At 40.9% G+C, this 26,902-nt stretch overlaps 1 protein-coding gene across 3 annotated transcripts; it reads left to right on the forward strand.

Annotated features, from left to right (window-relative positions):
- Positions 1-814: 814 nt before the first annotated feature.
- Positions 815-26,709, forward strand: mgll (monoglyceride lipase). Of its 3 annotated transcripts, XM_061300915.1 has the most exons (8): positions 815-974; positions 6,097-6,235; positions 12,396-12,502; positions 16,166-16,302; positions 19,304-19,414; positions 20,072-20,161; positions 21,442-21,666; positions 22,840-26,709. In XM_061300915.1, the coding sequence occupies exons 2-8, from the start codon at positions 6,108-6,110 to the stop codon at positions 22,969-22,971; spliced, it is 930 nt and encodes a 309-aa protein (XP_061156899.1). In that variant the 5' UTR covers positions 815-974; positions 6,097-6,107; the 3' UTR covers positions 22,972-26,709. The 3 variants fall into 3 exon arrangements, with proteins under 3 accessions (XP_061156899.1, XP_061156891.1, XP_061156911.1); XM_061300907.1 differs by lacking the exon at positions 815-974 and having other exon boundaries at positions 6,078-6,235; positions 21,442-21,657; XM_061300927.1 differs by lacking the exons at positions 815-974; positions 6,097-6,235 and adding an exon at positions 11,720-12,137.
- Positions 26,710-26,902: the final 193 nt, after the last annotated feature.

Raw genomic sequence — 26,902 nt, forward strand, 5'->3', positions numbered from 1 at the left:
GGCTGAAATTGCTTGTGTGCATGTGTTGGATGGGCGGACGGATAAATGTTTTTTATGTGCATGCATATCAACAGGGCAAGCCATTTTGCCACAACTGCTAAAAGTCAATACCTTCTCATAACTATAGGGGGAGCTTGAGAGGAGAAACAACATTGCAGCTTTCCAAAAATGTAGGTAGGTAGGCAGGCTCAATATAACCCCTTCCTTGACTTTCTGAGAAACTTTGTTGACAGTTGACACCCTGTGATGGTGTTAATGTCTTAATATGTTTCTGTTTTGTGGCGGTAAGTTTTACTCAGTTGTTGGAACTTGTTTGCACTGCATACATCCCAGAATAAACATACATGACATCAGAGAGCTATGGAACAAGTTTCTAGTTTATGTTATACACCAAAAAGAAAAACTTACCCTTGACTGATTGCACTTTTATTGACCTTTGTAAGACTACAGTATACGGTATGTGCATTCTATTTTGGGGGGAACAATGCAATATTAAGGTGTCTCCGTTCAAGCATACATCACAGCAATTAATTGTTACTGTGTACATGACAATTTTGCAAATGTTTTTTTTTTTTTTTAATAATTTTCAACAATTACTGTAGATAGGATGCAGTGCCGTCCATTAGCTGTCGGGTGATTTAGGTTAACACAAACTAACGAAAGGGAAACAGAATATAAAAGACAAGAATAAAGAAAAAGACTCTTGAATTAAAAGTTCCATGGTACTTCTAGTCAAAATGTCCTACTTGAGTAAAAAAACTTTTGTGAACGCGAGTGTGCGCGCGGTGCGCGCGCGTGCGAGTACTTTTGGTTGCTTCTTTGGTAGTCTTTACTGTGCTCGAGTGCAGAGAGAGAGAGAGAGAGAGAGAGACAGAGAGAGAGCAGCATCGGGAAGCAGTGGGACCAAAGAGACAACCGGGGCAAGAGACGTTCCGAAAATAAGCTTCCACTTCATCGCAAACGTTCCGCTGCAGGTCGGTTCTGTTTTTTGTCATTTCCATGTTTTCATTCAACTTGGCTCCACGTTGCATTTGGAGAGCTTGATTGTTATGGGCTCTCTGTTTTTTCATGCCTTTTATGTTCAATAAGGGTACACAAGTTGAGAAGAATGGATGATGAAAAACGATGTCATAAAGGCGTAAAAAATAAAAATAAAAACAGTCCAACGTTATTGTGCACTTGTTGTGCCGCAATTGTTGTGAGCGCGCATCCTTGCGTTGTAAATTCAAGCAGCTTGCCATGTCTTGCGCGGTGTGTGGAGGTACGTACGAGCGTTTGCAAAAATGACAACAAACAAGCGTGCATGGAATGTGCACCATTCTGCGTTTTTATGCAGCGTGCATAATAACGTAAACCGTACTGAATCTTGATTTTTGTATACGTATTAGTTGCCGTTATTCAGTGGAAGACGCGTTTTGCTGTTGATGCTGCACACTAATAGTTCAGGTATGAGGAAATATTAATACGCTTGCTTGCATATAGTGTCGCGCCACTTAAAATGAAATCCGATCATGTTCTGGGTTGGAATAGCTTTACACCGAGCTATTTTTAACTACCACGCTGACCGCCTCATTGTTGTGTACAGCACAGTGAATTGTGCCGTATTGAGGTATTCACTAGATGTGAATGGAGCGGCATTGAAGGGAAAACAGACACACTTAACTGGGAGCTCTGATTTTCTAAATGAATAAATCTCTGAACATTTGCATATATTATAGTGTTTGCTAATGTTTATGGGCTGCATATTCCCTCAAATAGTTACTTTAAAAGACCCTCTCAAATCGTGGTGTCAAATGCAAGACCTGCGGGCATTTGTCATTTTATGTGCACTGGATTTTTTTTTATTGGAACATTTACATCAGTTACAATTAAAAAGATTGTCACCATTTTTTTCCCTTAATTTTTGTTCAAAAAGTTATCCAGACATCAAATAATTATGGCAGGTAAGTCACGGACGAGACAGCAACCAAGTGTGGCACGGACTTTTATTGACAAGAGGGAGAAGGGAACTGAAGAGTTGGCACTTTGGGGTGCGGTGCAGCAGGGAGAAGCAAAGACGTCACGGACAAGCAACAAGTCGGGGCGGGAGGCGTTCAGGCGTAGTCAGTCAGTTGTGATCGCAAACAAGTTTGGCAACTGGAAACAAGCACAAAAGTGCTGGCGGGGGCGGTGCGCTTATATTGGGAACTGGTTGAGCGGGTAATGAGTTCTACTTAACTGAGTAGAGCTGTAAACAATGATTGACAGGGAAAGTTTTGGGTGAGTGGCAGATGGCACGAGCACGTGACAGAACCTCGCCTCCTGAAATCCCCGAACCAACCCCAACACGAACCCCATCTGAAAAGTCCGTCTCCCAAGCGCCGTCATTGGACAGAACCACAGAATGTCTCGTCCTCATACGCGGTTTCGGGAGGCGCCGAGTCATGTGCTGGAACAGGATTGGGAGTGGACGCAGGTCCGGTGGCAGGAACTGAAGCGGGCACAGGAACTAAATGGGACCGTCTCCAACGACCCCTCCAATTGACGGCTGGTCAGGGTACACGGCATAAACAGCTGGGATGATAGCATATTGCGGAGCTGATGTTAGGAGCCATCGAGGAGGTGGGACCGGGGGCTTCAGCCATCTAAGAGACCGGGCCTGAGTCGGCAGCCTTCAGGGCGACAAAGCAGGGAGCTTACTAGAGTGGGAAGGTAAGCAAACTGAGCCCATGCGGATTTTCAGCTGGCTGGGTCTGGGCTGGGCTTTAGCTGAGCAGGACGCCACTCGATGGCCCTTCACCCCCACAGTACAGGCACAGGTCGTACTGAAAACGACGCTGGCGTTCCACAGGAGTGAGGGAAGCACGCCCCAACTCCGTGGGCTTAGGCCAGCTTGACTGGGTGGGAAGAGCATTTGAGAAGTGCTGGCTGGCTGAGAAAGAGTGCCGGTCACGGGCGGACGGCAAGTAGGGTTGAGTGTCTGGCCAGGGTTGCTAATGAGACCCGAGCAGGCAGCACGCCTGCGGAGAGAGAAGAGAGGCTTCTTCTCCGTCTCGCTCCTTCGCCGGTCTACGCATCCCATCAGGTCCATGGCGTCCTCAACAATATGGGGAAGGTCATAGGAGGCCATCTCAGTTGGAGGTTGAAGGCGATACGGCAGTTGGAGATGAACGCTCGAGCTTGTTCTGAGTCTTCGTCGAAGGTATCGGGGTTGCCAAGGTATCTGGAACGTCCAGCGGTGAGATCAGGGCTGCTGATGGCCGGGTGTCGGGTTCAGCTGGGGGTCGTGCTAACTGGGTGGAAGCAGATAGAGTAAGGTTCTCGCTTCTTTTTGTCAGAAGCTGCTGCTGAAGCTTCTGATTTTGCTGCAGGACGATCTGAGTTAACGTTGCCATTTCCTCGGATATCCGGTTGATGTCCCACCCTGAGTCCAACAGACGGTCCAGGGTAGAGAGTCCATTCGCTGGTCGCCTTGTTGGTCAGTTCGTGCTGTCACGGAGAACCTTACGAGACAGAACAACCAAGTGGGGTGTGGTCTTTTATTGGCAAGAGGGAGAGGGGAAGTGGAGAGTTGGTACTTTGTGGGTGTGGTGGAGCAGGAAGGCGAGGCAAAGACGTGGTCAGGGACGAGCAATGGGTCAGGGCAGGTGGCATTCGGGCTTCAGTCGTTGGAGTGATGGCAAGCAAGGTCGGCAACTGGAAACAATAAGTGCAAAAGCAGGAACGGAGAGAACACGGGCAGCATAACTGGACAAACTGACAATGTGCTGGCAGGAGGGGTACGCTTATATTGGGAACTGTTGAGCAGGTAATGAGTCCTAATTAACTGGGCATAGCTGTAAACGATGAATGACGGAAAGTTCTGGCTGGGTTGGCAGATGGCACGGCACGTGACGATGCAATTACGCTGTATGTGACGGCTCTAAGATAGAGGGCACTATTGCGCCACCCTACCGCCCATTTGAGTCACAAAAACAATAAAAATAAAATATGCGTAAAAAAACCCTCTAAAATCTACATATAGTGTTTTAAATAAGTAAGATAGTCTGCAGTTATTGACGAGTAAAAAATGAATTTATCTCAATCGTGTCAAACAATCAGCCTCATTTTTTAAATGTTTTTTTCTTTGAAATGCCTTTCTTAATTTGAGTGTCATATAATAATTTCACACACTCAACCTAAGTCATACGGCACTTCATAATAACCGTTGGTTGTAAGAAAGTGCTGTGCATAAGTGATAAAACTAAATGTAATATCTCTACGAATGCAACTTCCAGTGGCATTCAAATAGCTTCTCTTGTGCTCTTTGAATGGAGTCGAAGCAATAAATATAATACATTGCTGTTTATTATAGCGCAATGACTCACATGATTTAAGTTGTTACTGTTGTACTTGTCTGCATCCTTCACTTACCCCAAAGAAGGGAAACTAATGATGTTGCACTTCCTTAAAATAAAACTTGCTGGTTTCATTTTAAAATTCCTTTTGTTTTCATTTTTGTCAAATCAAGCAATCACTCTGTTTCAAAACGCAAACCAAACTGCAGGACTATTTTTTATTAAATCACTGCTATCCAGCTCAATGAAGGCATTCCTAATAGACATGTGTCGCTTTATTAAAAACAAGTTTTTGTGATTTCACTGATATATACAGCTCAATGAAGGCATCCTAATAGAGATGTGCCCCTTTATTAAAACACGTTTACACCATCCAAATGAAGAAATCATCACCTTTGTCAAGCTAAACCCTTTTCCATTTGGGAAAAAGGGTAATTACTTGTAATAAATCAGCTCACTGTTTTCTCCTACAAATATGAACACGCTTGTGGCAATTTGAGATTAGTTGCTGAACAAAATGACAGCAATTCGCTGTCTCTTTGGCAACTTGATCATGTACAATAGGATTCATCTGTATGCCTAAACAGTTAAGCTGTGCAGCACGGGAGTTTAATACATACACCCCAATTCCAATGACGTTGGGAAGTTGTGTAAAATGTAAATAAAAACACAATACAATGATTTGCAAATCCTTTTAAATGTGCATTCAATTGAGTACATAGTGAAGACAGTTGGAACTATTTTTTTTAAATACTTTTACTTATATTTCAAATTCTAATCAGCAGTTAACGGGGTGTATTATTGTTTCAAGTATATTTGCACGCAATTCTTTTCATGCCGTGATATTTCTCTGGGCAGTCTCATTTGGAAAGATAGACATGCCAGAAAAGATGACAATATTAGGTACACCTCCAGAATCCCCCCAAATTGTCTTTACAAAGAATGCAAAACAATGTGTTTGTTACTGCGGTTGTTGTGGTGTATTAAAGTGTATTGCTGAGGGTAGACCAAGTATTCTTTATGACATAACAGGGGTGTCAAAGTCATTTTTTTAGCAAGCCGCATTGTAGTCATAGCTTCTTTCGGAGGGCCATTATGACTGTCAACCCAAATAAATGTATAAGCACCTCATACACAGTAAAAGCTACAAAATAAACTGACAAATAACTCGTTTTCAAATCAGACGAGCAAAAACTGGTCAAATATTAAAAAAATAAATAAGATATTATTAAAAGCGAAGACAATTTGCAATTCTAGTAATGACACAAATTTGAGGCACAATTTGTCATTGCGGGCCACATAAAATGATGTGGCGGGCCGTATCTGGCCCCCGGGCCTTGAGTTTGACACATGTGCTTTACATATTCGGCAACCAATACCGCAATATAAAACAGACATGACATGACATGACATGACATGACATGAGATACGTAATGTATCGGAGTTATTTATACACGGCGTATTGCACATGTATGACACCTGCGTCTCTTGCGCTAGGGGAGAAAACGCGCATATGGTCTTCTGACGTAACGCCACCATGCAGCCGCGGCTGTGTGCATGTGCGTGTGCGAGTGTGGGATTAGATCAAGGGAAACGTTGTGCCTCCATTCCAAGTGAACACAACAATCCTTTTTATTAGTGTCCGCCAGGGAAAGCATATACGAACATCCGTGGGCAATGAACGCCGCGACCGCCGCGACCTGCCTGCTCGCGGCCGGCTTCGGTTGCTTCCTGTACGGCCGCGATATTTTACTGTGGCCGTTCCGTGTCAATCTAACAGAGCCATCCTCCATGCCTGAGCCGGGGGCTGCTCCCAGCCGGAGTCCGCAGGGAGTTCCGTACACCGACCTAGAGCACATCGTCAACGCCGATGGACTGCACTTGTTCTGCCGCTACTGGGAACCGGTCGGCCCGCCAAGGTCAGTTCGGTGCAGGGGTGGGGAAGGGGGCGTGGGGGTGAGTAGAGACGCGGATCTCGCGTTTGTCACTGTCACTGTAGTTAAAGATCACTATTAATATTTTTCGTTTTTAATTTCGGTGGTTAAATGTGATACAGTTGGCCATTTGGGGCAGCTTTCCTTCATGTATATCAGGCTGTGGCAGAAAAAGTAACAGATGTGAAATTGCATGCAGCGTGACAGCAAGGAAAATGTTACAGAATGTGCAGGACCACAAAACATCTGGAGTACAGAAAACCTTTTCACAGATAATATCTAAATAATTAGTTTACTGCAAATACTGAGCCGTGGACCTAATATCAACCCATAATAACCCAGGGTTATTAATTAGGCTGTTTATTAAAAAAGATTAAAAACAAAACAAAGATAAAATGACATAGTTGTTGACGCTGAATCTTTCTGACGCTTTGAAAATAATAATGCCTTCTTCACCTAACATCCAGTGTCCACCATGTACGCCCTTTGCGTGCCGATTTTAAAGGGAATGAGAACAGCAGTTTTATTGGCTGTGAAGCATGTTGTCTGTGTTCACGCCCACAACTGCGCAAAGTGCCTCTTTATAACTGCGCCAAACTGCGTGCGAACATACGTAACCTTGGTGTTTCTTGCCCCCTCACACAATTTGATCACACTACAAGCCAGACTTGTGCTGGGCACAAATATAGAGCCCATGAGGTCAAACAGAACCTCCATAGAACAGAGTGGAAGATAGCCTCCCTCCAAAAAGGAAGGCTACAGGAAGTAGCTGAAACATGTAAAGCAAGTAAAATCTTCCCTATCTAACCAAAAGAACTGTTTAAATGGTTGCCAGCCAGCCGCAGCAACACCCACATGTATACTGTCGCTGAGTGGGAATCGATCCCACGCTACTTGCACACATGTTAAACAAGTGTACCCCAACACCAGCATTGACCTAGTTAATAAAACATATATACACAGAGTACAGTTAAATGACAAGGACATGTCAATGTATGACAGGAAGGCCATTGGTAAATAAACAATGGGGTAGTTTAAAAAGAAAGCACGTATTTTGTTCGGAAGCAGTGCAGACTGTTTTTGGTCAAATATTGACATGAATGGCGTGTCATTGTTCCTTGAGGATAGTGGTAGCAAACATCAAAGGGAAGAAGGAAATAGGTCCTCAGTTTTCATCGATAGATACTTTATTGATCCCGGGGGGAAAGTCACAGTTTCCAGCAGTATCCATATCCCAGAGCGGGTAATGAAATGTAAAATATGAGTGCAATGAATTTGTTATGCAACAGACACACTACAACCTGTTTAAAGTGCATCACATAAAATGTTTGTTATTCGCCTAAACCTAGTCTTTTACAAATTATTTGAATGAAATTTAGTGATTATGATGAGTGAAATGCAATTCTGTTGGATGCTATGGTTTCCGCATTATTTTCAAAATGTTCAAATGCTGTATCTAAACAAGATTTACCTTCTTGAGTCACCTGATAAGCAAGACCATTTGTTTCTCTCTCTCGCTCTATCATATATAAAACAAAACACCATAGACTGGTTGAATGAGATGGGGTCAAAGGTCAGCTGCTTCTCAAAGGCCCCTTTCACTAGAACTAGGAAGTGGGTGAAAGGTTTTGGGCTGGAGGGGAGGGGCCTCAACAATGATTGACAGACCATCAAACAGATGTCCAACTGAGGCTTTGAACCCACATGGAGTGCAATCATCACGTCATATGTACACGTCGGGGTCATGGCGCCTCAACTGCTTCGTAACTGACACTCAGGCTGTGTAAATGGGTCACTGCTTATACACATTTGTAGACTGATGCCGTCTGGCTTGACTTCCTTCCCTGTTTTGAGTTTCTGTTCCCTGCTGTTAGGGTTACATTTGGACACAGGGCACACAAATACAATAAAAAAAAAAAAGAGACCTAAATTGACCTTTTGTGTGTAAAGCAGAGGCCATGAATAATGCAGGATGCAAATGCAAAATTACGAGGTCTGCCTTAAGAGTAAGAGTTCAAATAAAAAAAAATTACAACAATGTGGAGTTTATTACTGTTACAGATCACCCTACTAGTTTTGAATTCATGCACATAATAGATGTTTTCTTTATTCATGTTCTTAGTCAACTAATATTGTTGTTTTTCCAGCTTTTTGATTGTCTAAAACTTACCTGAGGGATTGTTTTCATTTCTACCAAGAGTTTCTTTTCCAAACCTGTTGTATGTGGACAGTGGACGTAGAAATCCTTTTCCCCACAGAACTGCATGGAGACTATCGCAGCTGACTTTGAGAAAGAGGTGCTGTAAAACCTGGACTGGTCGCCAGTCAAAACGGAAAGCACATATCTGTGCTGTCGGCTGGAAGTAATGAAGTTAGTTTAGAAATTGTTGACTGTCAGAAAAACAACTCAGAGGTCTAGCCAGACATAAATTGTGTAGTTGTATGTGTGTTCCTTTTGTTTACTAATTGAATTGAATAAATGTGTTCAGATTCATACGATCTTAGCTGTCATAGAAATGCAAGAAGAAGTAGATTACAAAATTGTTCTGATGCTGGTTCCGTGCCACTTTGAACGTTAATCCCCTCCGCGGTGTATATTCTCACTTTTACCTCCTCTCACTTTTAATGATCACAAAAATTCCAGTTCATTCTTTTTGTCAGTAGCTGAAATTCTTTTGTGAGTATGTTGGCATTCCACGACATCATCCGTTAAATTAGTTCCAAATCACCTTTGATGGTCGCCAAACTAATATGTTTTAATCCCACGAGATGGTTAGTGTGATGTAGAGCCAAATGGATTGTCATAATCGAATTCATCAGACCTCCGTGGCATTTGACTCTAAAGGCTCCACGGTAATGGCAATAAGCATTGTCTATGTTTATCTTGTCACGCTTACTTTCATTCAATGTGATTGATCATCTGGGTGCCTTTGATCGGTTACATAATCTCTTTTAGAGTGCATTTTATGCTTGGTTGATAAAAGTTTGTGAAAGCCCAGAATCATCTTCTGGCAGCTAGACTAGCACATGAAAGGGATTAGGCTGTACTTGGAGTAGCTTTACATACAAGAGAATGCAACGGATTTTCTTTCTCTCTCTTTCTCTCTCATCTTTCTCTCTCATCTTTTTCTTTCTTTCTTTCTTTCTTTCTTTCTTTCTTTCTTTCTTTCTTTCTTTCTTTCTTTCTTTCTTTCTTTCTTTCTTTCTTTCTTTCTTTCTTTCTTTCTTTCTTTCTTTCTTTCTTTCTTTCTTTCTTTTTTCCTTCTTTCTTTCTTTCTTTTTTCCTTCTTTCTTTCCTTCTTTCCTTTCCTTCTTTCATCTTTCTGTCTCTTTTTCTCTTTCTTTTCCTCTCTTTTGCTCCGTTTCTCTTTTTCTCTGGCTTGCTCTCCCTCTGTGTGTTTTCACAAGGCTTTTTATAGACTTAGGGTTTGTTTTTCTGTAAACTTAAACATTGTGGGAGAGTAGTGAATCAACAATCCCCATGAAAGACAGTAATGGAGAAATATGAAGTCTCTTAGGAATTTGACTTTATTTTCCGTAAATGATCCACTGTTGTAATTAGTTACATTACATATTAATAACTGATGTTATTTTTTAAATGTAATTGAATTTTAAAATCTCTAAATGTTCTGATCTTTTTATCATTGCTGCCTCAAATGATGATGAACGTGGGACTACGCAAGGTGGCCAGGCCTGCATCCATGCGGGCAGAGTGGGCACAGCCCAAAGAGGCAAACAAAGTTAGCCTTCCCATGACCTCAGCACCTAAGGGGGAGGGGGGGGGGGCAGGAGATCGAGTGCCAAGAGAGCTGGGTTGCAGTCAGGGAAGCTTGGCAACAGGTTCTATGGACGTAGGATGTTTCCTCTCTTGTAGAGAAGAAGCTAGGACTGGTGTCCGAGTTTGAGAAGTTACTCCTATATGTCAGGCAAGGAAGAGGAAAGGTCTTGCCATACATTCAAAATACTGTTTATAGTTTTATGTCAATTATAGTTTAGTGGCAAACACAACTGACTGCCTTTGAGGATTGATTCCTCTTCTTATTTCTGAAGTTGTGGTTGTACAATGGTCGACAGTCTCTAATGTATCCTGTGATCGACTAGTGACCAATCAAGAGTTTAGTCAGCCCCCATATCCACCAGCATCCCTGTGACCCTGGATAGGGCAAGATGTAAAAATGACTATATACATGTTTCTGTCAATGTCACTTTTATTCCACTTCCTTCATGTTAATTTACGGTCATTTTATTTACCGTCATTGAAAAACCAACCTCTTTAAACAGAATGTACCAAATGTCACATGTGTCCTTATGGTCAGTATTGTCTGTTTTGTAGTCTGTACTGTGTTCATCTTTACAGTAAAACCAGATTAGCTCCATTAATCTCCAACTGCCCCCTCGGTGTGTGAGTTCAAATCTGTTATGCCTAAACAAAGGCTGCTATTCACTCCTACTGTTGTATGGAGACACTGCACGCACACACACAAACTTGAATGCACATGCTTGTTCGCTCTGTGCCAAATTGAGCAGTGGAGGTCTTGTGAGGCAAGACAGAGCAGCAGTGAGTGAAGTTAGAGTGATTTGGTAACAAGGCTTGATGATGAACAGCAACCATTTGCTTATTGGTGTCACTGAAAGCATTTCAAATAGTCATTACTGATTGACACTCCACATGGCTTTTCAGCACTTACTTTTTGTTTTTGAGACAATACCGGGGTGTTTCACAGTTTTCTATAAGATGTTTGTCATGCACTGATGGTAAAGGTAACGCCTCACAAATCATATTATATTCTAGAGTATATAATAAGAATAATTGCTTGCATACTTCACTGCTGTGTAAAGTGTCATTTTTGTGGGGAGTAAAGAGACATATTTGCATTAGTCTCTTTGTCTCATCAATCATTGCATATCCACTAATGGTGATCCCAAAGTGAGTGGTAATGTTATATATCAGTGCTAGCATGTACACCAGAACTGTCAAGTTTCTCGACTTAAAGCACTTCACATATAACATTGGGACAACCATAAATACAGAGAAAATAGTAAATTGAAACACCAATGAATATATAGTAGCTGAACAATCACAGTCGAAAGTCGCTCAAAAGCCAAATAATTATGGGTCTTCAAACAAGTTTTAAAAATAGACAAGGGGGCAGGGGTGCCTATCATTTAAGGGGAGGTCATTGAAAAGGCTCGATTCTCTCTGAGGCTACGCTTAGTCCTCGACACTTCAAGGAGCGTCTGGTCTGCAGACCTGAGGTTACCTGACAAGTGCGTAAGGGTGGAGGAGCCCAGAGAGGTAAGCTGGGGTGAGGCCATTTAACCTTTTGAAAACAAATCAAAGTATCTTAAAATGCAGTCTAAAATCCAGTGGGATGTCACGCGCGAAACAGAGCAGGGGGACATTGTGCAGCTTGCACCAGGGTTTATTGATGGGAAAAGGGTGGTGGAGGACAGGATGAGGGGAACAAACACAGGCAGGAGAACATGGCAACGAATGGGCAGCAGAAACGGGTGGGAACCAAACATGGGGAAAGCCCAGAGAGAGTGAGCAGGATAAACAGGATCAACAGGACGATCCAACAGAGAGTGATACACGGACAAGGCATAAATACAAGACGGGTAACAAAGGGTGAGTGACAGTGATTACGGTTACAGGTAGGACACAGGCGGGGAGGGGCAAGAGCAGACAGAGATGCGAACGGGCACCATGACAACGAAACGCGAAATGTGACGCATGGGGCTAGCAGGAGGTAGGCATGGAAAAGCTCTACGGAGACGTGAAAAATGCCGATCGGCGCACCCGAGGAGCAGAGACGTGATATGGGAGCCAGTGCAGGGAGGCCCTAATTGGGGTTATGTGGTCTCTCTTACGAGCTCCAGCTAGGAGGCAAGCGGCATCATATCTAATTTACTCCTTTCTGTGGTGGGTGAGCTTGGGTCTATACAAGCTGAATTTGGCCTGAAGGCAGGGGTGCTGTTAATTCTCACTCACAACAGCACCTATAGCCAAGGTAGTCGTCAGTCAATCCAACATTCATGATTTTAAAGTGTGGGAGGACGCAGGAGGACCTGATAAAAACCCTCACAAGGATGGGCAAAACGTAAACTCCCTTTTTTGTTTATCACTTTTTATGTTCCTTCCCAGGGCGCTGGTGTTCATCGCCCATGGGGCCGGGGAGCATTGTGGGCCGTACAATGAGATTGCACAGAGACTGAAAGAGTTGTCCCTGCTGGTCTTTGCACATGATCACGGTAAGACACCATTCTTGAACATGTTCACACCTACTGTAATAACTAGCTCAAACGTGCTGGGACATGCACAGGCAGTCTTAGAAAATACCTCCTCCCTCTTTGCAAGATTGCATCACATTTTTTCGTTTATCCTTTGCACAAACTTTGTATACCGTATTTATTCTAATTATCGCCCATATTCTAATAATCACCTAGTGTGTGTTAGCGATGACATAAATAAAAAACATTGATACCTCTAATTGTCGCCCATGCTGCTAAAAATTCCCCCCAAAACTTTTTCTCCGCGACCGCATGCCGACGTCCTTGCGCAAGTTTAAACATGACTGATTTGACAGCACGTCAAATGTCCCTTTTAAATTGGTTTTCTCCATAAACTATATATTTGCAGGGTATTTCAATACCTCCCCGACTATCAGCATAGTCATCATAGTTCCGGATTGACACGTTTTCTGATTGGGCCAAGGAAAACAAAACCACGCAAATCTTTCCTGAAAATATTTGAGTAAGGAAGGCAAGGAAAATATACATATTGTTGCCCATTTCAGTGCCCCTTGGCGATCGGACAAAAAGTGTTCGCCCACCCCCTGTTGGACATAAACCTTCTCTAATTATCGTCCTGGGCGATAATTTGAATAAATACGATAAGTCTTTTTATGTAATCCTCTTCACAAACAAATGTCAATGAAAACCTAACTTCATTGTAAATGAATGACAGCCTTAAGATTTGCATTTGGAAGGACAGGCAGAACTTCCACTAGACGGGTTTCCACTGCCTGTTGCCATTTATACAACAGAATAATTGCTTTGTGTTGAACAGGCACCCAGATTTCACACTAAGTATGTAAATTATGATAAGATTATCATCATTTGACTATAAATACTTTTTATCATGCTTTTGTTTGGTGATGTGCTGTGAGATTTTTCTACTGTTAAATACAGTATGTACCTTTGGCTAAAGAAGAAGCTGATATGAATCATCACTATTGTCATGCGAACTGTATACTTCTTTATTCGTGAAACTTGCCGTCTGCTTTTAATCCGTCACAGTAGTGAAGACCGCCAACAGACAGTTTGTGGCGTATATGGTAGCACGACGTGACTCAACTAACACTTGAGTAGCAGTTCCGGGTATTTGCATCATGCTCAAGGACGCCACAACCAGTCTGTGGGATGTTGAGAGTAGATAGCAGAGAGCGGTTTCCATCCGTCAACCACTTGGTTATGGGCCCTGCAAGCTTTCACTGTGCCACTCTGATAAAGGCTGTGAAATCCTGTCTTGCAGTGACGGAATATTTTCCATAGCCTGCTGAATGTCACCCTTTCTTGTTATTCTTACAAAGTATCTTGGTGGTCGTTATCATGCAAGCATGCATAAAAGCTACCGTATTACACCTCAGTCAGCGAACGTTCATTTACACATTCTTAGGATAATGTTAAAAATATCACATCGATTTGCATAATTTTCACCAATGAATCATGGTGGGAAGAAAAATATGAATTACATTATATATCAAGCAAAACCGGACTTAATAGCAAAAGAAAAACTACTTTTACAGAGAAATGTAGCAAAATAGCAGGAACCAGGTCAGACTGGGCTGAACAAATCACCATTGCATTACTTCACCCCAGATACCAAATTGCTGCATGCAAAGAGTCCAATATATAAGTTAATTAAAAAATAAATAAAACGAACAATTGAATTTTGTCAGTAAGGTTTGGAACAGCTGGCAAATGAGTATTGATTGGTAAGTATCGATGTTAGTGCTGAAAGCTTCCATGTCAACCAAATTATTCAGTCACACACATTAAAACGGCACAAGATGAAGGAGGTCTCACATGCACGAGAAGGGAATTCATAAGGGGCGTCACTGGAGTTACTGGATCAATGGTTGCCATGGCAACCTACAGCACCTCCCACCTTCTGCTGCATTTGGATCTGCTTCTTGTGCATACGCTCATATGAATGAGTTGACCAGAAATGATTTCAAGTGAAATTTACTCCATCAGAGACATGGAAACAACTGAACAGTATCAAGATAAAATGATGAGAAATTGAGGGATAGCGCTCTTCCATTAGATTTATGACCATTGTATTCTAATTATCAATATTTGTACTGATATTTGTACTGTGCCCCGCCTACTGCCGGATGACTGCTGGGATAGGCTCCAGCACGCCTGCAACCCCCGTGGAGACAAGCGGGATAGAAAATGGATGGAAGAATGGATGGAATATTTGACCTGGAAAAAAAAACTGTTTAAACATATTTTTACTATTTCAATCAAAATAACCATTACACCATTCACCATTAGACCTAGGAGCTCAAGACGGGTTCCAGCCATAACTATAGCAGACCCGGAATATGCGGATGACGTCTGCCTAATGTCTGACCGGATGGAGCAAGCACAGGAACTTTTCTGAGGAGAGTAGAGAGGGAGTGTACCCTGGATGCCCCTGGTTTGAATGCTAGGAAAACTGAGGTTGTCACCTTCGATATCTCCCCGGACCATCCACCACTGGTAACAATAGGGGGAAGCATTCTGAAGGAAGTGGAAGACCTTCAGTACCTGGGCTCATGGATATACGCCACAGAACTTGACCTAAAAGTGAGGCAATAGCATGGCAAATCTCTAAATGGCATAGCAAGTGTGTTTGAAATCCAAACTTCCCCGAAATATCAAGCTCAGTCGGAGACAGTGGAATCCGTTCTCCTATATGCGGAAATCTCTGGATGGGTGCTACTCCAGAATGCTGCGTGTAGTACTAAACACCAGCTGGAGCGAACACCTTACCAACGTACACATCTGTATGGAGAGCTACCGAGGCTGAGTAATAAAATAGCAGTCAGGAGAATGAGGCTAGCTGGTCACTGCACAGGCACAGAGAACTCCTGGCCAGTAAACTGGTTCTGTGGGAGCCAAAACACGGGCATCGTTCAAGAGGGCGTCCCACACCAACATATGTAGACAGATTGAAGAGAGATGTGGACGCGGAAACTGCTGACGAGCTTGCGGGATGCATGGAGGATCGGTGAAGCCGAGACTCCGATGGATGGCCCGTCTGAGGGCGACTAAATGATGATGATAAAAATGAATTCAATGAAAGGCTTTCCTACTAAGGAAGGCCATATTCCTAATAAATGCCCAGTGGACTACTGGCCAGTAAACTGGTGCTGTGGGAGCCAAAACACGGGCATCGTTCAAGAGGGCGTCCCACACCAACATATGTAGACAGACTGAAGACAGATGTGGGCGCGGAAACTGCTGACGAGCTTGCGGGATGCATGGAGGTTCGGTGAAGCGGAGACTCCGATGGATGGCCTGTCTGAGGGCGACTAAATGATGATGATGAAAAGGCATTCAATGAAAGGCTTTCCTACTAAGGAAGGCCATATTCCTAATAAATGCCCAGTGGACTCTACGGTTGAGTAAATAAATACCCTTGTCAATATTAAATACCGTAGGTTTTCCTTCTCCAGCTATGTTGTCATTTTCTTTCATTTTTAATTGGATTTTTTTTTCGTATCTGTAATAAGCCTGTTGCAATTAGTGATCAACTGGTCTGGGGAGGGGCATGAACCTTGTCCTTTTTTTTTTTTTTTTTCCTTCTCAATTATATCTGTTTCGTTGCTTATTGCAATTCTAACATTTGTCTTACCTCCACAGTTGGGCATGGTCAAAGTGAAGGCGATCGAATGAACGTAAAGGACTTTCAGGTGTACATCCGAGACTCACTGCAGCACATTGACCTGATGAAGTCTCGCCACCCCGGCCTACCTGTCTTCATTGTGGGCCATTCAATGGTAGGAGGCATGCGGACAATAGTTTTCGAAATAGGCAGAACACAGTGTGAAGGAGTCTATTCTGGAAAAAGATTTCTTGCATTTTGTCTTTTGTGCTATTAATTATTACTGTTTATTTCATTGTTTGTTGCATTCAATAGCACAAACGGGTGTTTTTGCAGTAGAAGAGCTCTGCAAGATGCACTGAGTACAAGGAACAATATGTCAATATTTGCTAGTTAAATAACTCACTCAACCTTGTTTTTATTAATTGGTTTTAGTAGTTTGTTGTAAATAACGTAGTCAGAAGAAAACAAGCCTCACAAAGCTGCGTTTGAGTGCGATATATTTTTGGGTCAACTCTGTATAGTCAATGCTTATTTAAAACATATGCAATTAAATGATGTAAAATCTTCCAACATTGTAGGTGAGCACAACTGTAGCTGGGGTTTTAAGTTATAGCTCATTTCATTCTATTTGGAAACTGACCACAAACACATGACCAAATGTGCTGCTCCACATGATCTCATGTTGTCAGTTTCTACAACATGAGATCACCTATAAATAAAAGAAGTGTGGCGATTTACCAATAAATGAACTTTTTGAAGTTGCATCGTGGTAGACATCAGTCCTGGATATCACCACTCAGTTAACAACAATAACACATGCTCATTGGATCAAGTTGTCCATAATAACATTAATAATTAGAATAAATGGAATGTGGGTTTAATGCTGATGTCCATTTACTTTACTTCTCTTGAAATCAAACTCACCTAGGGTTTAACAGTCTTATCAATTTTATAGTTGCTGTGTTTTCAGAAGCTTCATGTTACAGCTTCCTGTATCCTGTTGCTATTAGATTTGGCTGCTGCTGGTCTGTTTGTATAAATTTCTTTTCATCAGCGGCCAGATGACGCACAAAGGAGGGGAAAATCAACAACCACCTGTGGATTAGACAGAATGTTTGCAGAGATGCCGCTGATAGGATGGAATTCTTTCGGAATCACGTGGTGTCACCACATCTGACTCTAATCTACTCTTCTTTCAGCATGCTCTGGTTACATCTCAGAAGGCTGTCATTTAAAGCAATACTGCTTAAAATCTACAGGACGTAATTAGCAATTTTACTGTGCTGTGTATGATTTTAGTGATACATAGGGTGTCCCCCGCCTACTGCCCGATGACTGCAGGAATAGCGGTACAGAAAATGGATGGATGGATGTAGTATCGTTGTACAAATAGCTAGTCCAAGGTAGGCAGAGAAAAATCACAAGGAACCTGGCTTGTGATGAGATAGCGAAGGAACTGAGGATTATGTAACAGGAAGTTTTAAACAGCATTCTTTTTATTTGTCTTTTGATCAAAAAGGTCCCTCATAAGTGAACGAACCCTCATCGGACAGACACAAAAAAAGATTTGTTACGACGCGTATTCTGGCAGAGCATCCGTGTTCTTACTACCCCAGAGTCTTAATTTTCAATTTTCTACACGGCCTATTACTGATTGTGTGTTGGGTTCACACTTGACTTTGTGTTACGTAGATGGAAGGATTTGAAAGTAAAATACGGACATGAAAGTAAACCACGATGATTTGTATGCAAGTAGACCTGTGAGTGTTTGTTTCTACAGAAAGGGAGATTCTCTGGTGGGAACTACTTAGTGGCTCTTTTCAGCAAGTAAGCCAGTCCATTGGCCAAAGCCTGTTGAATATTCACACAAGTGACAAAGAATGCTTACATAAACAAAGTTGGAGCCAATTAGTCTCCAGACAAACAGGACGGATTCATTTACACACAAAGTTTTGTGTTGATGTGTGCATGGGTGTTTGTGTGTGTTGTTTGATGGTATTACGTCTGTATATATAATATTTGCTTATGGGTGGAGAAACCACATTAGTGTCAAATGCCAAAGAGGCTTATGGTTGTAACACAACTGTCATAACTCTATAGCTCAGCGTTGGTGGGAAGGTGTGGCCTTGCTGTGCCTTCAGGCTATCCCTTTACATTGATCCAATTGTCCATAGAGCAACATTACAAAAAAAAAAAAGATGGAAGTTCACACCCACCCAAACAAAAGCTCGATTGTTTTATAGTCTTGTTGGCGTCTCAGTAGTTTTCCCAGAGCTCTTTTCATCAGAACCTCTCACCTACTTTGCTTCCCACTCTTACAAGAAGCCAGACAGTCCTGCCTTACTGTCTGTCACAGACTAGTGGAAGCTCTCAGCATCTCTCCCTCATTGAATCAAAGTCTTTGTTCCATTTTCAACTCCTTGTGCTCAAAGCTATACTCTCCGATTACGTGGGTAGTACTCGTTTCAAGTTGATTTATACAGGTTGTTTAACACACCTCGTAAATGTGCTGCGTTAAAATTTTGACCGATTGATTTGACCCAACTGTTGGTTGTTTTTGCAAAACAACAAAGGAATCTGGGGCGGTCTATTTTTTAACACGCACACACACACAAATCAATCGATTGATTGATACTTAGATAGATCGATACTTTATTGATGCCTAGGGGAAATTCAGTTGCCAACAGTATGAATGAATAATTGAATACATGAATAAACATAAATACATAAATACACAATATAAACGTCGGACAAGAGAAAAACGACAAACAAAAGAGAGGAAAATAGGTCCGCAGTAGATGCAAAACCCAGCAGGGTGAATGTAATGCTTTGAAACTGTTAAACTGCTTTGAAATAGATTAGTTAGGCTACACCCTTAAAAGGGCCTGACCCAATCAGTTTGGAAGAACAGGCTGTAGCTGAACAAAGATGTAAATAATATACCATTTTAGAATTTCAAAATTAAGAATATATTTCAGCCTAATCAAGGGCAAAACTGACTAGCTCTTATCTCAGTTGCATTCTGTCATTTTGTGGCGTTGACATAATTAGACCTGCAATTTAATGAGGACCACCTCTGTAATCTAATGATATCTAGTACAACTGCTTAATCAAACTGCCCAAGCCTGACTGTCACTGTCTTCCTAAATAAATGATCTATTCGCTCCATGCAGGGCGGCGCGATATCCATCCTCACAGCCTGCGAGAGACCTACTGATTTTACCGGCGTGGTTCTAATTGGTCCCATGATCCAGATGAACCCAGATTCAGCCACACCATTCAAGGTAAGTCTTATCCGTGCTATTTTTCTATTAGTCGCCGATCTTTTTCCTTTATTGTAATTCTGGTTGCGTTTCATTAAGGTGTAACCTTTAATTAACATACATTTAAGGCATTTTGCTTCAGCAAAAAAAAAAAGATCCAGTCTGACACGATCCTCTGGTCAAACATAAGCAAATGTTTTCTTTACAGGTCTCTGGCAAGTCCCACGTTTTAATATAAACAGAACCATGCATTGCGACTATGTCACTGAATGATTGCCTGACAAGAGGACAGAAGTAGCCTAATTCTGAAGCGTTACAACCTCTCAATTTCCAAACAATTACACTTAATCAAGTAGAGCAAGACCACAACTTTTCTTTTTCTAGCTGTATCCGCTATGTTGAATCTGTTACTTTTTTAATATATGGCAAATCGGTTTCTTAGTGTGTTTTTATTTGATTTTTTTTAAGGTAGGCATATCTGTTGTTCCTGGTGCTATCAAGCTACTTTTGATATTCTGCTATTTGGGCAGATGGTAATAGCCCCAACCAGTTCAACTCAGGTTATACAACATGTTCTTCCGGTCAGTATGCTGTCCTCATTAACTGACATGGATCTGATTGTGTTGTATTGAAAATGCGGGTTTGTTGTTTGTGTCTTTGTTTATTCACCGTCTGCAGGTTTTCCTGGCCAAGGTTTTGAACCACATGCTGCCAAACTTTACTCTCGGCTCTATTGATTCCAAATGGGTCTCACGGGACAAGAAGCAGGTGAACAATAGAATTTAAAAGGTCTCTTAGGGGAAAATCACGTGCAAGCTTGCATGTCTGTAGTAGTTGTGTGTGTGTGTGTGTGTGTGTGTGTGTGTGTAGTGTGTGTGTGTGTGTGTGTGTGTGCGTGTGTGTGTGTGCGTGCATGTTTGCATGTGTGTGAAATACACGATACTATATTTTATCTTGCGATTATTTCCATTTAGTTTCCATTTTACCTGTATAACAGTAACACCGTAATGTTTCCATGATTTTCATGTATCTTAACTCACTTTATCCATCTTATTTATTTATTTAATTTATTCTTTTAGTAGTAGTAGTAGCAGCAGTAGTAGTAGCTGTCCAATAAATGCCAACAGCTTGGAATTCAATAATATTTCAAGTGTCTTTTTAGCTTTTTCACGTATTTATACCCTTTTCATGTAATTGGTCATTGACATTGTACCCGTTTGTATTTAGCATAAATTATGGCCCCATCTAGATTTCATAAGGGAGTAAAAATTGGTCAATCAACCAAATGTAGGTCTTCATTCACTGAGCTAGTGAACCTTTGACTTCACACTCATGCATTATTAACACTAGTGGAACATGGGCCCCATAGGAGCTTCTGTGCTGCTGTATATGGCAAGCTACGCTGGGTCTTTGTGACTGAACCCTTTTTAATCTAAAATGAAATGAGTTTGTTTTTCAGATGTAATTCTAAATTTGAAGATTATGGTGCGCTTGTAATCTAAAAGTACTTACTTTTTATCTTGGTCTGACAAAATGCGCGGTACAAAGATTAGAGCTATTTGACACACGGTAGATAAAACATTGAAGGAAGCAAAACGTTAAATTGTACTTAATTCTACTACATCCATCACTCCTTACAACTAACAATCATGTGTAAAAAGGAAAGTAAAGAGGAGCAAAAATCACATTAACCAGATAAAATATAAAAAATAAAAATGGATATTGTACAAATTTATATTTTGTATTGTTAGGTGCAATTGTCCTTTTTAATTTAAGTTAACAGCTGGCACCGATCACAATAAAATGATGAAACGAATGCAGATGGCATTTTTGTTGCAATTTGATGAATAACACGAGGGAATAATTCTTCACAATTCTGCTGAATTAGACTTGTACTGAACTAAAATTTGCATTCTGATTCCAAAATCAACATTTTTTTGTTTTTTAGACTTCAAAGTGTTTTTGTTTAATGCAGAAATAGTTCATCACGATGTCTGTAGCGGTTCATTGGAAATGTAAGTACCAATAGCATGGGTCTCTCTTTCTAGGTGCAGGCATACGAAGCTGATGAGTTGAACTTCCACGGAGGGATGCGTGTGTCATTTGGCATGCAGCTAATGGGGGCGGCGGCTCGCATTGAACGGGAGATCTTGTCCATCAGCTGGCCCTTCCTGCTCCTTCACGGTGACGCTGACAAGATTTGCGACATTCAAGGTTCTAAAATGATGTTCGACAAGGCTCCCAGTGCCGACAAGAAATTGAAGGTGGGATCGGTGTGTGCTTGTTTTCTATTGGACGACATTGTGTTTTTGTTGTTGTTCTAAAATTCAGAAGTGCATAACTGAATGGAAAGACAAAGAAGTCATGAATCAAATGCTATTTTAAGCTTTCCATAGTGATATAATGATAGTATAATATTGACTTTGGCACAATGGTGATCTACATTCTTGAGAAACATAAGTTTTGTTGGAAGCTATTTTTCTAACCCAGAAGTAAGACGTCTGGTTCACCAAAACCAAAAAATCAAAACACAAAATCCACTGTACTCCCACAAGTCTCGGACATACGTATATAGACTAACAGTGCTGCTTACTTGCCGTCAAGAGGAGTGAAGCCATCCGCCAAACTTCTTATGTTGCCAATCTCTAAGCCTGCCTAATGTAAATACATTGATTTTTTGGCGGCCTTCTCACGTTATTTTCTGTCTCTACAGCAAAAAAAATAATTGCCATATATATGGCATGGTTATACCAGTAAGTCTCGGAAAAGTGCTACATGTACATTTCATTGATGCTAATTTAATTTGATGGTATGCGCATGCGTAGGACAATCGCCCGTTGCACTCCGTTTTCCACTTACCAATATCATCAAATTAGAGTTTACATTTTTTTCAATGTTTTTATTGGGCAAAAGTCCAATTAAAACCACATCCGTTTTGAATATTCTCAAACTGAAAAATGTTTCAGAAGATTTGAAGCACTTTAAAAACAACAAAAGCATTAAGTTGCTTTTTACTTCTCTTATGATGCTCTTCTTTCAACGTCTTTGCTGAGGCTGTTTCTTCTTTTAGATGTGTTGCAAAAGTGATAGTAGTTTTCTCGTACTTTTGAGGCCTATATTTCTCTTACATTGGCTTTGATGCCAAAAAGGCTTTTGCAGTATGGAGGTTCCGCTACATTTGACCTTTTTTGAAATTTCAATTCATATTTCTTGATTGATGTCATATTAATCTGAAAAGATGTATTGTGTATTTATTTTAGCAACATTTTAAATTAATTTGATAGAAAAGTTACACTTTGTCTGTGTAAACTGACAAGTCTCGAATCGGCAACCAATAGCCCACATTTCTAGGAGTATTCTTGATGTATAGGGACAGTATGTCAGACATTGGGAATGATGATTCTGAAAGGCAAATCAAGGTTCTCGCATGTATTGTTTCTCGGCAGGTATACGAGGGAGCCTACCACGCCCTTCACCACGATCTGCCTGAGGTGTCGGAGTCCGTGCTAAAGGAGGTGACTGGCTGGATCATAGAGCGCCTTCCCAGCATCACATTGCCATCACCTCAAGGCTCATAGACTTAGGGAACATGTAGAGAGGCCAGTCAAAGCTCCAAGGAAACCTCCTTCTTTAAAATACACTGTATAGTACATAGCACCATGGTTTAGTTAAGTGGAAGTACAAGTTCAAGTTGCAGTATGCTCAGGTTTGTAGTGCAATAATGACAATTCTTTGTTTGTGCATATAATGCCAGTTTAACTCCTCAGCCCTCCCCAAATGAATGTTTTATAAATGACACACAAACCTTTATGGAAGTTACAAATGCTCACTTCTGCATTTCCTAGTCCAAATTAGTTTTATGCAAATATAACATAAAGCAATCTCCATTCGCTTGTTCATTAGCGTACGGGCAAAACGTGAAAACAGTTTGTGCACACCTGAACGTCTAGGCAGGGCATTAATAGCCTTTACGTGGTTTCTCAGTGATTCGTGCATGAATCGCAATGGTATGATTTCGGTATATTCGAATCTATCAAATTAAGCATTGATGGAGGTAAAGTAATTGTAGATCAGGGGTGTCAAACTCATTTTTGTTGTGGGCCACAGCGTACTTAAAGTTTCCCTCGTGGGGCCATTAATGACTTAAATAGAAATGGATGGCCCCTCATACTAGCACATACACAACAGAATCCAGTAATAAAAAGTGAAACAATGTAGATGGTCCTCCAGCAGACCACGTTACCCTGTTGCTGTGGACAATAGTTGGTTCACACGTAAATTATAGTTTGGCTCCAGCTGTATTGGTTCAATGAATGTAGGCTACAACATAAAGGACATACTAAACTCCATAATAGGATAACAATTTTAAATAATTTCATGGTTGAGAAGGTTTGTTTTTACCGCTAAAAATCTACTCTACATATATTTATTACTAATAACTAATAACTTTCCCTTAGTTTGTATTGCTGTGGTGACCAGTAGTGTTTATCCATTCTATAAGCATGGACCTTTTTGCCAGTGCAGCCTCACCCATGCTGCCTCTAGTGGATCGTTCATGCCACTGCTAATGGTCAGAGTCCTGCATTGAATTGGTCATGCAAAAGTCAAATTACTGCTGACCTCAACTCGATTTCTTTTGAAAAGTGTGATAGATGAGCCTCTTGATAAAATAAGACTTTTATTATGCCACCGTATTTATGGATTTTATGAAAACCTCAACTGCCTTCCCGACTGTAGTTAGAACACATAAAGCACATGCATTGTAGTATTACATGGACTTGGCACAAGAGACACATTTCAAAGACATAAAGGTGTTTTGCATTGCTAACTTATCAAGCTGTCTGTCTGCTGGCACGAGTGCATGTTACTGTGCAACATTAGCATATTGTCAGTACTGGGGCTGTGGGTGATTGAGTGGAAGAAGAGGAGAGAGAACGATGTGCTAGTCGTAACCATGGCAGCACCTTTTATACTCGTGTGTGTGTCCTGTTAATTGTGCAGCATGTGAGACAGAGGATGCTGCGCTTTTAGGGCCTGCTTTGTCCAACTGATGTTTGGAGGAGTTTCTTTCGAGTGAGCGTTGACAAATGAGAAGGGATAGTTAGCATTATTAGTACACAGTGTGTAATGAGAACAATTTACAGTGAATCCAAAACAGCCTGTGTCTGCTGAAATCCACATCTTATTTCCCAGACTTAAAATATCCAGACAGTATATATTTCCTCCTAAAGATCTGTATTGTTATCCACAGAATGTAATGTGTTGTTAGAGTTCATAATGTCACTAACTGGCTCAGCAACGTAGACAATAAATGTGGTCATTGAAAGGCAGAACTTATTAGCTAGATATTGGACCCAGCAACATAGAAAATTCCTATTGGTCACTTGTTGCTAAGAAGAATTCTCGGGGCACGAGCTAACTATCTTGCGTGCTCAGAATGTCAAAGATTTGTATAAGTCGTTTGATGTGAAGTGGAATGGAACAAAATTAGGAGGCAGTCTCACCAACAGAAACAAATCAGCCTTGTTACGCATTCGTATTGGATGTTTGTTTCTAAGCAGAATCCATGAGGCATACACAGTTTGCTAAATTAAAGGTCAAGCAATGCACAAAATTACTGGCCACGTCACACATTACTGAGGTCGTTTTTTTCGAGGCAGCATTGGCACAATGGCCTATCCAGGAGGCACAGCAACGCTTGGTTGTTTTTCTTTATTGCACTTTAGAGCTGTCACTTGTTGCTAGGCAGAATGCGCGGGGCGCAGGCATTTACCCCTCACTCCTTAAAGCTCAGTATAAAATATGGCCATCATCCAGTTGCACTCGCATGCTGTTTCCTTGGTAACTTGAGGTAGAGATTGGAATAGCTTTGCAAAAAGACACCTGCCATTGAAGTTACCCCCAAAAAAGTCTGAAAGAAGTTCATTTGTTCGCATACATTTTGCTATCAAATAAATATTCTTGTATTGACCCTGTTTTGATGACAGTACCATCTGTTGGCTCAGTTACAGATCATAAGATAGTCAACATACAGTATGTAAACATGTTAAGATACACTGTAATGCACTGCAAACATATATATAAAAACAATCTTTTTTGGCAACTTTGACATGCTTAGAAATTAACCATATACAATTACTGTGCTCCATTATGTAATGCATATATACACGAGTGTAATGATCGTATGTAGACAGAGCACCTATTTATAAATAAAAATCAATGACTGTTAGTCTCCAATATTAGGTAAGAAAGACAATTTAATGTGGGTGGGAAATTGATGAGGGATTTGCAGTATAAGTCAGTCAATGCCAGCTTGTTTTTTAAACCTTGACTTTATGACTGTTTCTTTTCCAATTATTACGTGCGATTCTAAAATAGTGTCAAATATACCTTACCAATCTGGGCTTTAAAATTTAATTATATATATTTTTCTATTTCTGAGAACCTAAATTATGATAAGATACCAGTGGGGCATTTTTGAAATTATAGTGTTTAATTTTGTTTCAACATAATTGATATAATTTTAACACTGAACAATAGCAGCGCTAAATCAGTATTGGGCGATGTGGGGGGGGGATTGGTATTACAATTATTTACATGCTGATGTGTACTGAGCAAATAATCAGGACAATGCACTTTTTTATACCTTGTATCACAGTGTAATTTGTAACTTTTTAACATGGGAATTGGTGTTTTATGCAGTCCCACACATGTATGACCATGTATTTTTTAATGCTCAATGTTTAAATCAACATTGCGTTTTGCAGATTGTGATTCTTAAAATACGTGAATGTTTGAATGCTCTCTTGGCATGTTTTGCTTTATTCCGGAGCATGCATCTTGGGACAAATCTTTCTGTCAACTATGTATTTGTTTTTCAGGAACTGAACTCAAAAAAGCATGTATGTGATGATGAAAAAATGGAAACATGAGACATTCGGCAAAAAAAAAAAAACTCAAGTCCGATACCTGATACATTGTTATGTTCCACACTAAAAAGGACAACTCCACAACAGAACCATGTATTGTATCCTTTTACGGTATAGTGTTTGTGCCTTAATGATGCGAGACCATGCCCAAGTGTGACATTGGTGCAATAAAGTCTGACTCCACCAGGATATTTTTGATTTAGAGAAAATAGAGATCACTCAATATGTAGTTATTGTTACCTTGGTTGAACCGTTTGATTTTTTTTATTCTTTTTGTATGTCTATGTCACATCAATGTGTATTTCTAAAAAAGAAAAAAAAAAAACATGTATTTGAGATCTTGATATTGCGTGTACTAAAATAAACTGCACTCTTACTGAAATTTTATTTGTTTGGGTTGGTTTAGTTTTCTTTAACCCCAGTCTGTTGTATCCCACTCAATTTGCAGAAGCAGCACCGGGGCACGCCAACACTGACGACACGTTAGATAGAAAAAAAGAGCAACACACGATAAAATCACAGACAATGATGACTTAGTGCCAAAAATAAATGCAACCTCAATTATCTGGAATTATTTAAC

This window comes from Syngnathus typhle, linkage group LG2 (assembly GCF_033458585.1).
Source record: "Syngnathus typhle isolate RoL2023-S1 ecotype Sweden linkage group LG2, RoL_Styp_1.0, whole genome shotgun sequence".
Lineage (NCBI taxonomy): Eukaryota > Metazoa > Chordata > Actinopteri > Syngnathiformes > Syngnathidae > Syngnathus > Syngnathus typhle.

Coding starts and splice junctions, on each gene's coding strand:
- mgll (XM_061300915.1), top strand. CDS start 6,108: ATGCCTGAGCCGGGGGCTGCTCCCAGCCGGAGTCCGCAGGGAGTTCCG. Junction 12,503..16,165: donor GGTCTTTGCACATGATCACG/GTAAGACACCAT, acceptor TTACCTCCACAG/TTGGGCATGGTCAAAGTGAA. Junction 21,667..22,839: donor AGAAATTGAAGGTGGGATCG/GTGTGTGCTTGT, acceptor GTTTCTCGGCAG/GTATACGAGGGAGCCTACCA.